Raw genomic sequence first — 18,547 nt, 5'->3', positions numbered from 1 at the left:
TCATGGCAGGGTTAAGACACTTCGGTAAAGACAACATGCACCTACCTATGAAATGATCGTGTCTAAAGTAAGCACTGGGGAATTCTCTTGCCCCTTTTACCCACCCCAGATTTCTAAGCTACTTTGTAAGTCTAGGGAAACCAATAAGCAATTCTGCCTTTGGCCTAACTCCCTGCAGAAGAGGAAAGCGAGTGAGACCATAAGTGGTGGAGTGGAGGACTCTTCAAGCTTGCATGAGTCACGGATGTTCTGATGTCTATCTGCCTCCGTAGGACCAGCCCACACCGTTCGCATTTACGTTTCTGGCAACGAGGCGGGCTGCTTCACTGGACAATGGGTGCTCCAGTACGCGAAGGTTAAAAACCTGAAGCACCGGTTCATGACGAAGCCCCCTTTTCCAGCTGAGCAAGCTGAGGGAGTCCCTTAGATTTTCCAGGCGCTGCCGCAACCCAAGGAATTTTAGGGATGTCTGTGGGGGAGACGCGTTGGGGTGGGGGGGAATAACCCGGTCCCCGACCTGAGGGTGCCAGAGCGAGCAGCGAGGGGTCTGGGCGCCACGGGCAGGGGGTGCTTCGCGGGAGGCGCGGGAAGCTCCTACGCTAACTCTGGAAGCCCGGCCCCGGAGACGCCAGGCGAAGGGGGGATGACCTCAGCGGTCTCTGCCACGTTCCAGCCAATCAGTCCCGCATCTTGGCATCCGAATCCAGGACCCCCGAAGCCGGAGGCGACGCGAGCCAATGAGGAGCGGACCGGGGAAGAAGGACAGGCGGCCAGCCTATGGGGGCGGAGAGGCCCGGCTGCGCGTATCCAAGGAGCGCCGGGCTCCGGCTCGGGGGTGTGGCGCGGCGCCGGCGGGGGTGGGCAGGCGCGCCGGGCGGCAGGTGTCGGCGGCGTCGGCATTCGGCGGCGATGGAGCGGCTCCGGGGAGCTGCGGATGGCCTCTTGCGCTGGCCCCACGGCCTCGGCCTCCTTCTCCTCTTCCAGCTGCTGCCGCCGGAGACCCTCGGCCAGGACCGGCTGGACGCGCCGCCGCCGCCCGCTGCGCCGCTGTCGCGCTGGTCCGGCCCCGTCGGGGTGAGCTGGGGGCTGCGCGCGGCCGCGCCCGGGGGCCCGGATCCCCGCGGCGGCCGTTGGCGCCGCAGCGCGCTCGAGGAGGACCAGGACTGCGGCCGGGTCCCGGACTTCGTCGCCAAGCTGGCCAACAACACGCACCAGGTGAGCGGGCGCCGGGCCCGGGCGCCGCCCGGACTGCGAGATGCCACCCCCGGCCCCCTCCCCCGGCGGCCGCCTGCCCCGCCCGCGCGGCCGGTCCCTCCTCCAGCGTCCGCGCGACTCGCGGCTCCGCTGGGGAGACCCGAGCCGCTCGCTTGCCCCGCGCCGCCCGCACCCCCCGGGCCGCGGCCCGAAACTGCGGCGGGCGGGCGGAGTCCGGCCCGGGAGCGGCCCCCGGGACGCGGCGGCCCGCGCGGCTGTGTTTCGTCACAGGGGAGGCAGCCTTAGATTGTCACGGCATTCTTTTTTTTTTTTTTTTTTCAAGTTGCCAAAATTTCTAGAGCGCCCTTGTTTTGTGTCTGTGTAAATAATCAGGACCCAGTAACGCTATAACCCACCAGGAGGCTGGAGGACTAATCACCTCTTTAAGTGCTGGAGAAGTTGGGCTGCGCAGAAGTAGAGGTGTGTCCTCGCCGGGTCAGTACTTTCAGGGTGGGTAGGCGGGTGTTCAGAAATCCCACAGCAGTTCTTAGGTTACTGTGTGTATTTTAGTAGGTGAAGGGACAAGCTTGGAGATGGGCTGACAATGTATCTGTGATCTCTCTTCCGCCTTCAATTTGACCTTCTAGCCTGGCATTGGAGTCGGACCAGGTTGTCTTCATCCTGTTGTAACAAGATTTCCAACAGGACGCACATTGCCGACATTCTCCTTCTTGCTCCGTCCTAGTCAGAAACTTTAAAAATTGCGATAGTTCTCTCCCTAGGGACAAGCCCCTCAACCTTTGCACACTACTGGCCTGACAAAGCCCATTGTTAAGAAGGTTCAGGCTCCTTGCTGCAGTGCAACGTGGACACCTTTCCTCGAGTCTCCCTGGGGTTTAATTATTGCTACCCATATTTGCCCAGGGTAGCCTTCATGTGATACATTCGCCATTACATCTCACATTCCCTGTCAGCCAAATCTCAGTCTCCCCTTGAACTACCTTTCTCCCTTTGCCTGGACTCTACTTGATACTTGTGCTGAATTCTCAGATGTGGGGTCCCCGGAGGCAGTTGCTGTCAGGGCACAGGCAGTCAGGGAGAGCCCCACTGAAGGCCACACTGGTGGCAGCTATGTAACTAGTGCTGACCGGTGGAACCAAGTTGGATGCAACCAAGTTGGATGTGGACAGGGTGGAGTGAGTACTGGGAAGACTTCCTGTTTGCCAGGAAAAAATAATGGTGTAGACGGCTGTCTCACAGTGGGGAGTTGAGGAAGGCTTTACAGCACTGATGCTGAACTTACAACAGGACCCCTTCCTTCCTGGAGTCAGCTGGACGTAGCATTCTTACCCCATATTTTTGATTCTTCTCTTGCTGGTTGACCTACCTCAGGACCTGCTGCTACTCCTGGATGTATTCCCTGACTAGTCTGACTTGATACAACTTTTGTAAACTGTTGATTTCTAAAGCTAGAGGTTGAAAAAAATGGCTCAGGGGTTTCTTAGGCCACATATACTCAAAAGCAGATCAGAAACTTTGTTCTTTAGAAAGAAGCTTCCCTCTATTTCTCTCATTTTATTTAGCCACTGATTTTTTTTTTTTTTGCTTTTTTCCCTCCATCTTCTTTCAGTGACCTAATTTTAAATAGCTCTTTTTGCACTTGTTAATTGCCCGTAGTCTCTTCTTCAGAGATTCCCATCCTGTTTATAACATGTGAATGTGGTGAAAGTGAAGCCATTGTTAATAATCTTCACCTTAGAAATGGTTGAGTAAAGCAGTTCTTAGAGGTCCTTAACCCAGAATTGTTTTTTTTTTTTTTTTAAGATTTTATTTATTTATTTGACAGACAGAGATCACAAGTAGGCAGAGAGGCAGGCAGAGAGAGAGGAGGAAGCAGGCCCCCTGCTGAGCAGAGAGCCCGATGCAGGACTCGATCCCAGTACCCTGAGATCATGACCTGAGCCGAAGGCAGCGGCTTTAACCCACTGAGCCACCCAGGCACCCCTTAACCCAGAATTGTTATGTGGTAGTCTGTTCTGCTTTTCAGTTCTTTATTTTTTTTAGAAATTCTGATAAGTCATCCTGAATGGTATTGAGAGATCTAGTATTTAGGGACCCTTTATAAACAGTGAAATAAAAGGATCAGCATGGCCAAACAACTTTTTATCAGGGTTATTGTATACTTTTGTATACAATACCTTTTTTGTATCCTTTTGTACAGCTGGGAAAGTGCCACTAAGAGTTTTTCATAAGATGACAGGAGTCAATTCCCAAAGAAAATCGAAAGTTTTTGGTTCTCATTTGTTAAAACTTGCAGTTCATGTTAAGCCACATTGATTCATATAGTCAGTGCACGAAAACGCCGTCCAAATGTCCAAGATGTGCTGGATGCTGGGTGCCAAGATACAAAGAAAAGATAGTTCAGACTGGACAATGAAAAGCCTCAGAAGGTTTTAGCAGATCTCCTGGACCATTGGCTTATTTGGCTTGTGAGGATTTATTGGCGTTTCTTCTTTAAAAAGCAAGGTAAAACTAAAGCATGATAGTGCTTTTATATTCTGGTATTAGGAGATGTGTGCCCTAATGACCTATACGTTGGGCTTCTTCCCTCATGAAATCCAGCAAGTGTGTCTGTGTATTTATAAATGCCCTTTTCTCAGACTCAAAAAATAACCTTTTTGTCTTTAACCCAAAATTGTTTTCATGCCACACTTTTAACTAACTCTTTTAAGCACTTGGAGTATCCGTGACACGTATAACCTTTGCACATGAGACAAATTGAGCAAGCACAGAAGATTTTATTAATGTTGGTTGCTAAGTTGGATTGCTTCAAAACATTCCTCCTGTAAGTACCCCTTTGAGGTTCAGCATGAAAACTGTCTTAAAGAAACAGATGAAATGCTTTGGCCAGAGTCACGGTAGTTGCTGACATAATTTCCTTACTTCTCATTCCTGTGTTCAGACCATTTGATAATTTCCTTAAAACTTTCAAAACTTATGATTAAAAGCCAGAAACTGTTGCTCACTCTCTGTCCTCCCTCTGCTCCTGTCATTAACTACTTCTTTACACAGAACTTCCCAACTGCACCCCAACATCAAAGCATCTGGTTTCTTAAATAAACAGGCCCTGGAGAGAGACCGCGTTGTATGGCATGTGGGCTCTGAGAAGAATGTGCGTGTTTGTTTGCTGGTGCTGGCAGGGCTGAGTCCAGGCTGACAGGACTGAATGTGCCTGTTGGAGGTTCAGGGAGCTCCCGCTCCTAGCCTGTTGTGGATCTATGTCACACCCGGAAATCCGAAGGTCAGTCAGTGCCTTTATCTCCCCCAGAACTTTCTAACTGCCTCATTTATTGCAACAGGCAGTCTCTCTCCATACTACTTTCCCCAGCACTCCCACCCTGACCCTGGAGTTAGTCTTCTCTTGAGCCCTGTTCCACCCGTTTGTTTTACAAAGAGGTAGAAGCATAGGAATTCCATAGGATTTCCTTCTTGATCCCGGTTGAGCAGAATGAGCAAAATCCCCACGAGGACCCTATTCCCATGCAGTATACTAATCAGACCTTTAACCCTGATGGCTGTAAAGTGACTTCTGCAGTCGGGAATTCAGTTGCACGTATCAGCAGATTTGATGATGTGTATTTGTCTGGGGAAAGGTTAGTCTTCATCTGTAGTTTGGTTGGGGTGAGGGTAGAGAGCTATCCAGACAGGACAAATGGCTCAGGGGGACTGCAGTGTAACAATTAGGTAAGGTCTCTGCTGACTCAAATATTTGGCTTTGTGCATAGTGATTTTTTTTTTTTTTTAAAGATTTTATTTATTTATCAGAGAGAGAGAGGGAGAGAGAGCGAGCACAGGCAGACAGAATGGCAGGCAGAGGCAGAGGGGGAAGCAGGCTCCCTGCTGAGCAAGGAGCCCGATGTGGGACTCTATCCCAGGACCCTGGGACCATGACCTGAGCCGAAGGCAGCTGCTTAACCAACTGAGCCACCCAGGCGTCCCGTGCATAGTGATTTTTCATTAGAAATCTGAGTCTCCTGTTTGTGGAAATGATTGGAAGAAGGCTTATGTTCTGGTCAATTTCTAATGGTTATTTTCTTTCTGAAATGAGAAAAATATTAGGCTTTCCATCCTGCTGTTTTGATCTGATTTTTCATTTCTTGTTCACAAGGCTGTTAGCAGCTTCTTCTGCACTCTGCCGATTTCCAATCAGCTCTTGCCAACAAGCATTGGATTCTCAGTGGGTGACTGCAGAGACTGTGCTCCCCAACTTTGTCCTAGTTGGCCTGTTATCCTTGTGTGATCCTCACAGGAAGGACAGAGCTTAACACTGAGTGGTAATGGTTGGAGCAGGAGTGAGGTCTGCTCTCCCTCCCTTTCTGTGCACTCCTACCCCTTAGGTTCTTTTTTTTTTTTTTTTTTCCCTTTTAAGATTTATTTATTTTGGAAAGATAGCATGAGGAGGAGGAGCAGAGGGAGAGGGGGAGAAAGTCCCAAACAGACTCCACGCTGAGTGTGGAGCCTGATTTGGGGTTTGATCCCACAACCCAGAGATCATGACCTGATCTAAAACCAAGAGTTGGGCGCCCAACTGACTTTGCCATCCAGGCACCCTTCAAGTTTTGCCCTTACAGAAGTGAGCTGTGTTTTGAGACTGGAGAAATGATGCTTGGATGTTTTATATGATTAGAAGCTAATTTTATGGCAGGCAGAACTATCAAATTTGACATGTAATTAAAAATACAGCTTTTCTTGCAAAAGGCACTGTGACAGTTGCTCTAAAAATATTATGAAATAGATATTGCATTTGTAAATTTCAAAAATTTTTTTCAATTACCTTCCTATTTCTTTGTAACTAGTGTTTCTTTGGCATTTTTTATTCTTTTTAAAAATTTGGTGAAAATTTGTTCTTACCATTCTCTAGGTTGCCTCACTGATTTGTGTGTAGGTGGGTTTGAGGAGTAATGGGGCTTGAGGAACATGCTAGTCAATTTCAGGCTGTTCTAGACAGGTTTTTTTGTTGTTCTAATAGTGACTGTAGTCAAAGTTGGGTTAGTCATATGTGGCTTTGAGTTAGCTGGTTTGAATGAATCTTCATGACAGACCCTTCATACCTACAGAGGTTGTTAAGTGCCAGAAATGTGGAGGTTTTTTCTGTTTGTTTGTTTTGTTTTAAAATATTGAGGCTATTTTCCACACTCCACCCTGAATCCTAGTCTTAGGAAACCACAGCAAAAACAGAATCTTCCATTCAGAGCCTGTGGTGTTTTGCTGAGAAAGTTTTCTGTGAATGCAGTTTATTTTCTGTTTTACATTTCAGTATCGAGCTCTCAATTCCTCAGATACAACAGGAGAAATTTTGGATTAGCTTTAAAATGTCTAAAAAAATTCTGATTCATATGGAAGAGGGGGAGGCCAGGGGTTGTGATCACAAATGTTTATTGGTTGATTCCAAATTTAGAAGCAAATTGGGGCTGTTCTGCTTCCTAGTTGAACTTGAACATAGCAGGGATTTCACATCTGGGGGTAATTTGTTACCACCTCCAGAGCTTGCTTCACTGAAATATGAGTGTTCTTTAAGATAGCAGGAGAATTTTTTTTTCCATAAAATTATGAAAGACATTTGACTTGTTTACTTTTTGGGTAGTACTTTGTCATCCTTTGTTGCCTGAAAAATCTAATGCAAAGCAAAGCTACTAGCTTGGATAGTCTAAAAGCAAACCCAGAAAACAAATAACAATTAATTTGGTTTTTTCCTTTCCTACAGTACTTGGCCAAAACTAGGATTTTTTTTTTTTCTCTTGTCCTGGCTGCTTGTGTTTTTAAAAATAGATGGTCAGCTTACCATTAATATACTCAGCCCTGTGCTAGTTAGAAACATATGAGTGATTAATTGGCTTGCTTTTTTTTTTTTCATTAGAAGAGAATGTATGAGGGGTTTTTTGTTTGTTTTTTTCCCTCTTGGGCTTGAATACTATCTCTCTTATATTTGCTTTTGTCAAGAGTTTTGTTCTTTTCTTCCTGTATGTTCTAAGAAACGAAGTACTGATATTGTACTTAAGCCAGTTTGCAAGTCTGGTTCAACAGCAAGATCATCACCCTGAAGGACTAAGAGAATAACTGGGAAGGAAAATTTTGATCAACTTTATACTTCCCAGACAAGATAGTTCGAAACAGACATCTATCTGGTACCTACCCTTTGTCAAAGGGATTCAGATGTTGTATGCACAATTCAAAAGAGAGCTCTCAATTTCCAGATTTGAGTCCTGGCTCTGCTGTTTTATAGCTGTGTGATCATGGACAGTCACTTCACTCCTCTGGCCTTTATTATAGTTTTTTAAACTAGAGAAGCAGCTTTAGGATCATTTGGAAGGGGAAATAAAAAGTTTTATCAAAATGTTTTGTTAAATATATTGTGTCAATGTCATTCATTTGAGCACCTAGTAAGCTACATATAGTGGAGTCCAGGCCTTTGGACATCCAAAGCAAATGTTAAAGACCCACATTGGTGCTACTTTCAGGATTAAGTGTTCAAAGGTGTCTTGATGAAAGTTTGGAAGAATTTTTAAAGAAGGCATGCCCACCACAGTGCAGTGGTTTGGGAAGGCCTCCTGGATGAAGAGAGAATCAAGGTATGCAGGTAATTCTTAAGAGATATGTAAAGGCATGATGGTAGGGAAATCCAGGACATGCTCAGGGAATGGTCAATGGAAAGTTTTCTGTGGGGTAGAAGTAGCTGATGAGGAGTATATCTAAGGTTTCCAGAAAAACACATAAGAGAAATCAAAAAAGGTAGGTCTTAGGTGGGAGCAGGAAGAGGAAAGAGAGGGGAGGGCTGGGCAGGGAGCTGTGCTTTGGGACTTCATGGGTAATGTCTTTTAACGGGTAGTGTTAGACTTGAGGCTGGAGATGGAGAAACCGGAGGTGGAAATGGGGATCCAAGAAGAGTTGACCATTTAGAGGTTGACCATTGCTGTGGTACTGAAGAATACATCCAACAGGAGAGCAGAATAGAGAGCAGGGCAGACCACCTTTTATACTTAAAGTGCTAAAGGTTCTAAGGAACACTATTAGACCCCTGGACCTTAGTGGAGGAGGAGAATGTGAGCCAAGGCATGAGACTCCCAGGAGCTATAAGATTGTGAAGCCAATGAACAGATTTCTCTTTCCTTAATATTTTTGAACAGGATGAGGTTGAATTCTTGCTGATAATGTGTTTAACAGTTTGAATCATAGATTGTTAGGCTCATTAGCTGGTCAGATCTCTTACTTTTACTGATGAGTCTAAATGACTTTGTATGTGGGCCAAGAACTGAGAGTAGAACACAGATGTCCCAATGTGGTGCAGTGTTTCGAAGTGTTTCATAGAGATGTGTGTGTGTGTGCATGTTTTAAGATTTTTATTTATTTGAGAAAGAGAGAGAGAGGATAAGAGCACAAGTAGTGGGGAGCAGCAGAGGGAGAGGGAGAAAGAAACTCTCTGCTGAGCAGAGATCCCGGGGTAGGGCTGGATCCAAGGACTCCAGGATCATGACCTGAGCCGAAGGCAGATGCTTAACTGACTGAGCCACCCAGGCGCCCCTCATAGAGATATTTTAAGTCAATGCATTTGCTTTAGGGATAAGGCAAGGTTATAGACCCCCACTCTAAGTCCTACAGTTGTGAATTCTCTGCTCTTTTCCATCATTGAACCCTCAGCAGAGCTCAGTTAGCCTTTTTTAGCCTCAGTTTCCCATATAAAAAGCATTATCAGAGGCTTTGAAGAGAAAATGTTCTGAAAACCTTGGAGTACCATATGTGTGATTTATGTCATTTCTTAACAAGCCTGTTGATCTGGCTACTGACTCCACAGGGCCCAGTTGTCAGCCAAATGATCCTGATAAATACCAACTCCAGAGGAACACATGCAGAAAAGGAGATACGGGAGATGAAGTGGTTTTATCACTTGGCAGGGTTGGGTGACAGGCTTGGGTGGGGGTGGCAAGAAGGAGGGTGAGTCAAGATTGGCAGAAATGTGAGAAGCGTATGTGTTCTTTTTTTAACCTTCATGATTACATCAACATTTTAACTTGTTAATATGATTGGCAGTTCTTTGAGGCAGTGGTTGGAGGGAACATGATCTCAGGTCAGACCTGGCTAAATTCAAACTTCAGTGGTGACCATGGACAGATTAATTTCAATGTGTCTTGGTCTTTTCATCTATAAAATGGAGGTCCTAAGTTCTATGTCTTAGGGTCATTGTGAAGATTAAATGAGATGTGGGATTTAGTGTGTGTTCATCCTTTAGTAAATCTTACAATGATTATTTCCACAAGGCTTCTGATACGTTACTGGTTAGATGCCCAAATATTTGTGTATACACTTGAAATTGTTTTTTATAGCTGTAATATTCCTAGGGAATCATCATGAGCAGTGATAGAAGTCTGGATTAAGAAATGTGTACTACTTATGTCCTTGGATTTGGGATTTTAAGAACAAGGATATAAGGTGAGAGGGAGATTATCTAACCCAGGTGTCTTTCCTGAAGCTATGGGAGTTGATGGAGAAATAATAATCCCACCATCATCAGATCCCCCATCATTTGGTTCTGGTAGTTTCAAGTAGATAAAGTTTACTTATGGTTTTAAAGAATTTATAATCATAAAAAATAAGACTACTTACTATTTAATCACTACTTCTGAAGCTTCAGTAAGCTTTAGTTTATTGGAGTCAGTGCCTGTGGTTTTGACAGCTCTGCACCCGCACCTTGCCGGCTTCACCCTCATTTGTTAACGGAGCCACCACTGTGAGCCCTGCACCATGCCGGTGTCTGGGAGGTTTGAAGAAATAGTAACAAGATGTGATGGCTGCTTCTGAGGAACTTTGCTTGGAAGCACAGCAGACCAGGATGCTAGTGCAGTTATTTTTCCTTATGTGCATGTCTCTTTAGGCTAACATTTCACCACTTCCCGCCCCATGCCTACCCTCTATTCCAGTTAGTGTGACCTTTCCACCAGGCCCTTGAGCTCGTCATGTGCTCTGTGCTTCTCCATCCTTGTTCATATGGCTTTCCTCCTGTCTGAATGCCGTTCTAGCTTCAGTGGCTTTCTTCTTTTCTCTTCTACAACACTCAACGATGCTGTGTAAGCTAGCATTTAACTATAGTATTCTGTCTCATGTTTACTTTCATTTCTTCAGTTTTTTACAGTTGCTGATTATACAATGCTAGATATTGGCCATTGTATTGGATCCTAAGCTGATGGAAGAACAGAGCAGACAAGACCCCTGTTTTGTTTTTTTTTTTAAGATTTTATTTATTTGACAGAAAGAGGTCACAAGTAGGCAGAGAGGCAGGCAGAGAGAGAGGAGGAAGCAGGCTCCCTGCTGAGCAGAGAGCCCGACGTGGGACTCGATCCCAGGATCCTGAGATCATGACCCGAGCCGAAGGCAGCGGCTCAACCCACTGAGCCACCCAGGTGCCCCAAGACCCCTGTTTTTATGAGCCAGTGGAAAACATGAACGTTAAACAAGTATGTAGTTATAAATATGATTAGTACCCAGAAGAACAAAAGTAACAACAGGGGAGTAATTGGCAGATGTCCTTTTAATCTGGGGGCATTAGGAAGGACTCACTGAGAAATTATTTAAACTGAGACTTGAAGATGAATAGAATTTAATCAGTAGGAGTATCACAGAACCACATGTTCAAAGGCTTGGGGCTGGAGGGAGCTTGGTGTGCCCAAGGACCTGGAAGCAAGTGGGTGTGGTGGCAGCAGAGGCAGTGGGCGCTTCTTACCCACCCACAGTGGCTTAGTGGCTGGCAATGGGGACCTATCCCTTATCACTTTTTCTTTGAAGTGGGACTAAGATGTAAAAAGTAAATGCTGTTTCGGAATTTAGCTCATTTATTGGTCATAATGAGAATTGAGTTATCCCAAGAAAGTGAATTTTTCAAAAACTAAGCCCACCCTTTTAAGTGCCAAAGGTTTTTTGTTTTTGCTTAATGAGAATCTTTCTAAAATATTTCTCTACCTTCTTAGTCAATACTGTGACCCCGCATCATTTTAGAAGAGATTAAACTATGCTCTGCCACCACTCCTATTATTTTAATCGGTGTGGCATTCATGCCCTCAAGGGCTGTTGAGGTATGTGGGGCTGTTTTCTCCCCTTTCTTCAAACAGCCCATTGTCTGCTTGTTGAACCTTACTTTTTGGTTCTGCTGAAATGATAGTCCCTTTGCAATATCCTCCTCTTTTTGCTGCTGACCCTGTCTTGAGACGCACTATCCCCTAAATTTTAGCTGCTGCTTCTGTAAACTAGGAAAATGGATTACTAATTGTAGACAATTCTGACAAGTTTGGCAAGTTGATACAGAGTGATGGTCTGCAAGTTTATCTCCAAGGTCAGATGCATAGATTTCTACCACGTGAATACTGCCATCAGAGGTCTCACTTGCTTCCTTCCAGTGAGTGTTCAGTGAGTGTTCATTGGGGTTTCTATCTAAGGCAGGGTGCTGGGCCCTCCCCCTTTCAGCACGAAGGGATTGCAGAGCCCAGCGGGCAGCTGAGTTGGTTTTTGTTTGTTTGTTTAAACAAAGAGCTGTGGAAAAGCAAACGGGGTGGTTTAATTATTGATGAGTCATAGAATTTTAAAGCTAATAAGGACTAGAGTTGTTGGCATTCCAGCCCCCCTCACCTTGGTGGTGAAGTTAGGTTGCACTGCTGAAGTTCACACAGCTTTTCCGCGGAGCTGGAAAGAAAATTTAGATTGACTGTTAGCCCAGTGCTCTTCTCTGTACCGTCCTGCCTTACGGAAAACTCTGAATAATTGAGTAGGTATGAAAACTTGTGTAATGTTTTGTGTTTAGCGTTTTCATTTCTAAGAATAGTCTCCCTGAGAACTGGAACATTTGTGATCTTATTTTTAGCTCGTGTTTTATGATCCCAGCAGTGCCTTATTTAACAGAACTGAATTCTGTGAAGATTTTCTTCCTGCCTGCAGGAGCGTCACCCAGGCTGTGTCCCAGACCTTTTCCGCTGTGTCCTGGCTGTCCCTGTGTTCCCTAGCTGGGGTTTGGAAACCTGAATCTTAAATTCCCAGCTTCTATGGGCCCACCAGGGCCTCACCTTTGTATGTTATTTCATTTGATTCTTATTATTCCAGTGAGCGAAGGAGCATAATTCAGTTTTATTTCTGAGGAAGTGGATTCCCAAGAGAGAAAATAATTTGAGCCTGTTTTTCCAACCACCGAGTTACTGGAGTGGGCTTTCACACCTGCTTTTGTAGTTGTATTTTTCACTGTGACAGGCTGTCATCTCTAGATTAAAGGTCTAGCATGGTTAGCCTTCATTTTTGGACTTCTGTAGGAAGTGTGTTTTGGGTATAAATGCTCCATGAGCACAGAACTCGGACTCGCCCGGCTGTTTCCCCAGGGCTCCAAATAGGGCGTGGTGCATGGTAGACACACAGAGGTACTTGTCCAAAGAAGGAATGTGTGTGAAGGATGCCGTCATGGGATTCATTCCCTTGTTTACCTGCCAGAGAAGTGGTTCCTGATGGCAGAATGGTCAGGTCATCTGTGAATGGCTTTTCACCTGGGGCCAACCCTGTAAACCTGACCCACATTTGGTTCTTTCAGTAGTTTACTTTGGATCAGATGTGTAACTAAGACAGGCAGAAGTTTCTCATTACCAGGTTTTCTTTCCAAGCTACAGTGAGTCTCACAACCAACTGTAAGTTCTCTGAGCTATAGAAACAGTAATTTAATTAGGCTCCTGGTTTAATTAGATGTGAAGACAAAGTTATTCCCACGAAGCATGTTGTGTTTTGTGGCCTTTCTCTTTTTCCAGATGGAGCTAGCAATTGGCCACGGGTCCCCAGAAATGGACATTAGTGTTCATTCATGGTCTCTTAAATGTGTGGACCTCAGACCTTAAAATGGTAGGCAGTAAATGCATGGATAAATCTTACCATCAGCTGTCAGGGTGGATGTATTTCAGAGAAGGTAGTACAAGCTGTCCCCTACTCCCAAACATAATGAGTCCCTGAAAACCAATTTGGTTATAAATGCCAGCCAAAGATTTCCTGCTGCCCAGAGCTTCCCTACTGGGGGCAGCAAATGGCTGTCATTGCCATCTGGGATATTAGAAATCACTGTTCAACAGGTGATGTACGGAAGACTGTGAGTGTATTGGTGAATAATGACGTTGGGATATAGTATTAGGTCTGCCTTAAATCGAGACCACCGACATTAGTGTGGCTTCGAGGCACGGGCTTTCTAACCTGTCCTGTAACCTTCTGTTGCATCCTGTTAGCCAGTATAATAGAAGTATAATAGAAGAAACTGACATCATCTGTGTATACTTTAATACCATTCTTTTATATATCCTTTTTTCAAAATAAAAATAACTTCCATAGTTTTATTTTTATTTATTTATTTATTTTAAGATTTTATTTATTTATTTGACAGAGAGAGATCACAAGCAGGCAGAGAGGCAGGCAGAGAGAGAGGAGGAAGCAGGCTCCCTGCTGAGCAGAGAGCCCGACGCGGGCCTCGATCCCAGGACCCTGAGATCATGACCTGAGCCGAAGGCAGCGGCTTAACCCACTGAGCCACCCAGGCGCCCCTTTTATTTATTTATTTTAAAGATTTATTTTATTTATTTGACAGACAGAGATCAGAAGTTGGCGAGAGGCAGGCAGAGAGAGAGGAGGAAGCAGGCTTCCCACAGAGCAGAGAGCCCGATGCGGGGCTTGATCCCAGGACCCTGGGATCATGACCCGAGCCGAAGGCAGCGGCTTAATCCACTGAGCCACCCAGGCGCCCCCATAGTTTTATTTTTAAACATGATTCCTGCTAGTGGAGGTGGGGTGGGGAGTAATTCAGGCAGTTCAGAAAAACTATAAAGAAGGAAAATTATCCCCATGAATTCTACCATTTAGAGGCAGTTGCTGTTGATTTTCTGAAGGACCTCCCTCCAGGTAACTTAACCATAAGGACCCACATAGGATTTTACACACTATTCTGTGACTTGCTTTTTAGGCAGCGCGTTGGGAATGTCCTCCAGTGTCACATGCTGGAACATCTCCAGCAGCACCCAGTTTGCTTTGTTGCCTGTTATAGCATATGTAACAAAGCTTTAATCCTTCACCTAGAATATACAGAGAGAGTGATATCTTACGATGTTGTTACATGGATGAAATGAGGATGTGTTAAGCTGCTTTCACGCAGTAGATGGCCTTAAGGATGTGCTCAGTAGCTGCTAGCCTCATCCAGGTATGAACATCCTTTGTCAAGATGTGTAATTATCCCACTGTGATAAATTCCTAAGGGTGGGACTGCTGGGTCATATGGTGTGGACATTTTCAGTTCTGATTCACATCACTGTTGAGACGCTCCCACCCACAGTGCACACAGGTGCCCGGGCTCTGTGTCCTTACTGGATACGTACTGTCAGTCTTTTCTGGAAGTTGGAAATGTCATTACATTATTTGTCTGTGATTTCCTTGGGATTACTAGTGAAATTGAATAGTCTTTCCCATGTTATTAGTCATTTCCTTATCCTTTGTGAATTGCTTGTTTGTGTCTTTTGCCTATTTGGAGGTCTTTGTCCTTTTCTTATTGACTTGACAACTCTTTTTTATAGTGACCCTTTGTCTTGTTGCAAATAATTTTTTCATTTTATTCAACTCGCTATTTGGTGTTTTGCCATTAAATTTTTTTTTTATGCAGTCCAAGTAATTCCTGTAGTATGTTATGGGTTCCAGTTTTTGCATCATTTTTTGAGATGGTCTTCTCATTTTAAGATTATAAAAATAGTCACTCATACTTCTAGGATTTTCAAGATTTGACTTTCTGTATTTAAATCTTTGCTGTGCATGGAATTTATTTGTGAGTGGGGTTAAGAAAGGTTTTAGGGATCTAGCTTATTTTTTCCATATAGCTAGTTTTTCTAACACTTCAATCCCTAACTTGAAATGCTAACTTGATCATACACTCTAAAGGAAGCCTTACCCAGGCTTGGACTTTGTTTTGTTCCATTGATCTGTCTTGTCTATTCTTGTGCCAGTAACTGTGCTAGGAGATTAATAAATCTCTCTCTAGAAGTGACAAGTTTCATGCTCATCTGCTCCTGATTGAATCAAGCTGACATTTTTACATAGCTAGTCTTAAACTGCTTGGTTTCTGAACTTCCTACCATAGAGTATGATTAAGTAATCAGAATTACTATATCTACTCTGTGGGCCTTCTGGGTACTGGCTTTTTGATTGATCTTCACATAAATAGCATATTTACATGGTTTCCCTTGATTTGGGCCTGCTTCTGCATTGTACATTTGGTTGACTGCTTAGCAATATGAAGTGGCCAGATCATGTTCTCTTTGTGCTAAATAATCTACCTCTTAGGCATAATACATTGGAGCAACACTGCTATTGTTTTCTAGAAATAAAATGTGCTTCAGCTCTCCCCACCTTCTCCATTTCCACTGTCGTCTCTACAGCTAGCACAGAACATCACTTTTGCAACACTGCTTGAGGTAGGCATCCCCTATACCTTCTGTTGCCTGGACTCCTCAACTCCTACATAGCTATGTGTTTTTATATGTTCAGTATTTTAGTATTGTAGGCTATTCATTGGTAATATCGTGCTGAAGGTCTGGGGTTTTCTCCTTTTAAAAGGGATTATTCTGTCTTTCAGTTCTTTCTAGCCACATAACCTTGTCCTCTGCTCATATTCCTTTTATTCATCTTACTTTGCCTTGATTAGAACAATTGAACCATAACTTATTGGTTGATTATGTTCAGCTGTATATACCATTGGAAACCACGCCTATTTGCATAAGTGATCCTGTGGCCTCATCTTTGTTTTCTGTGGGCATTCAAGCAGAAGTACTTTTCTTCTCGAACACATTTCCTTTACTGTATTTTTATTTTTCTTCTATTCCTACCACGGCTTGTCTATCCTAATCTTAAAATTTTTAGTCATTTGAACAAGTGCTTAATAACGTCTACTGTATACTCAGCACTTGACTGGTGGGTGACATTAATATGTTATTTGTGTTCTCCTTTGACATTTTTCAGAAGGGTTGCATGTATCTTCATGTTTGTTTTACCTGCACAACAACCTCCTCCCCCCAACCTTGCTGTTGCTTGTGGCTATTCCCACCTCTGGAAACCCTGCTTAAATCTCACTATGCAGACCCCTGTTTCTTCGAACTCAGATGTGTGCATTTCTCTTCTGTATGGTCTGCACCCCCGCCAGTGTCTCCAAACAATATGATGCATGCGGGACACCTTTACCAGTTTGGGCCTTATGGAGTTGACGGTAATTGTAGTGGGAAGGAGAGGAGTGAGGTCACTGGTATGTGTATGAGCACCCTGGAACACGTCTTAGTGTTAACAGTGTTCCAGCTGGCAGAAAGGGCCTAAAGAGAATCCTTGTTCAGCCATTATTTACTGAAATGGTGGTAACCACGCTAGAAGGAGGTTTACACACAGATTGATAACGCTGATAGCAGGGGGTTGCGAATAGACTTGTACGGAGATATTTGCGGAGCTCTGAATACATATAAGACCTTGTGCTAGGCCTGATGGGTGACACCACATCACAGTGTCTGCCGTCGAAGAACACCCAGTGTAATCTGAGAGGTAGCCAGGTATGTAAATAGTTATAGTACCAGCAACATCCATACTTGTTGTGAGAGTAATACCTAGGAGGAGATCACGTGAGCTGTGATCATGAGGAACCGGAATGGTTGGTTTTACACGGAAAGTCGGGATTTCAGTTGCCTTCCAGATCTTTTGCACTGGTGTAGTCCCTCCCTTGAGGCTGTCAGAAAGGAACATCCACCATATAATAGTGAGGGACAACGAACAAGTTCAGAAGAACCAGAACCTTTCTTTTCTAAAACATGCATTTAAAAACTATTTTCACTGGGTATAGAATTTTATCTTTACAGTTTTCCCCCAGTTCTTTAAGAATCCTGATCCACTCACTAGTTCACACTATGAATAAGGAGAAGTCTCCAATAATTCTTTGTTCTTCTGTATGTAGTGTCATTTTTTTCTTCTGGGTACTTTAAAGATTTTTATCACTGGTTTTAAACATTTTTGAATATGATGTGCTTTGGTGTAGTTTTCATTGTGCTCTTTAAGCTTGGGATTTGTGAGCTTCTTGGCTCTCTGGGTTTATACTTTTAATTAAATCTGGGAAACTTTGGGCTCGTATTTCTTTCCTTTTTTTTTTTTTTTCTCTTTCTGTTCCCACCCTGCCCCCCAATTTTCCAGAGACTCCTATTACGTATATATTAGGTGACTTGAAGCTCTATAGCTCAGTGATGCCCTGTTCATTTTTCCTGTCTTTTTTCACTGTGTCTCACTTGGATAGTTTCTATGGGTATAGCTTCGAGTCTATTAAAATGTCCCTTTCTGGGGCTCCTGGGTGGCTCAGTGGGTTAAGCCTCTGCCTTCGGCTCAGGTCATGATCTCAGGTTCCTGGGATCGAGCCCCGCATGGGGCTCTCTGCTCGGCAGGGAGCCTGCTTCCCCCCTCTCTCTCTGCCTGGCTCTCTGTCTACTTGTGATCTCTCTCTCAAATAAATAAATAAAATATATTTTTTTAAAAATGTCCCTTTCTGCAGTGCCTCCTCTCCTGTTAATGCTGTCCCATGTAATTTTCATCCCAGGTTTTGTAATTCCCATCTCTAGAAGTCCAGTTTGAGTCTGTTTCATATCTTCTGTGCCTTTATTTAGCATGCTCAGTCTACTCTCTAATTTCTTAAACCTGTGGAGTATAATTACAGCTGTCTTCATGTCCTTGTCTATTAGTTCTATTATCTGTGTTATTTCTGGGTCAGTTTGATTGATTTTTCTCCTCATTATGGTTCCCGTTTTCTTGCTTCTTTGCATGCCTGGTTTTTTTGATTGAACGTCGGACATTGTGAATTTTATCTTCTCGATTGCTAGATATTTTTATATTCCTATAAATATCTTGAACTTTGGTCTGGGCATAGTTAGGTTCCTTGGCAGTGGATTGGTCCTTTCTGTTCTTGGTTGGGTTCTTTCTTTTTCTCTTCCTTTCTCTTTCTTTCTTTCTTTCTAAGCTTTTTAAGGCAAGTCCAGAGTAGCATTTAGATGAGGGTTAATTTTTCTTTCCATATGACCTTTTCTTTCCACCTGAGGTTTGGTCTGTGGTTAGATCTGATTTCATTTTTCTCTTTTACTTTGAGTAGTATAAGAATGTTAAAGACTGGAGTATAAAACGTTAGTTGCATTTGTCATAGACAGATGGGTTTTTTCAGCCATTATTTGCTGAAATGGTGGTAACCATGCTAAAAGGAGGATTACACACAGATTGATAATGCTGATAGCAGGGGGTT

At 44.0% G+C, this 18,547-nt stretch overlaps 1 protein-coding gene across 2 annotated transcripts in view; it reads left to right on the top strand.

Moving 5' to 3' along the window:
- The first annotated feature begins 899 nt into the window (after positions 1-899).
- The window catches only part of SORT1 (sortilin 1), a 67,551-nt gene continuing 49,903 nt past the window's right edge, over positions 900-18,547 (top strand). For both annotated transcript variants that reach the window (XM_044238840.1, XM_044238839.1), the window contains exon 1: positions 900-1,215. In XM_044238840.1, the coding sequence (XP_044094775.1) occupies positions 910-1,215 (306 nt within the window). In that variant the 5' untranslated portion in view covers positions 900-909. The remainder of the gene's footprint in view (positions 1,216-18,547) is intronic.

The sequence above is a fragment of the Neovison vison genome, chromosome 2 (genome assembly GCF_020171115.1).
Source record: "Neovison vison isolate M4711 chromosome 2, ASM_NN_V1, whole genome shotgun sequence".
Classification (NCBI taxonomy): domain Eukaryota; kingdom Metazoa; phylum Chordata; class Mammalia; order Carnivora; family Mustelidae; genus Neogale; species Neogale vison.
Note: the sequence above shows the minus strand (reverse complement) of the source record. Positions and strands in the feature narration are given on the sequence as shown.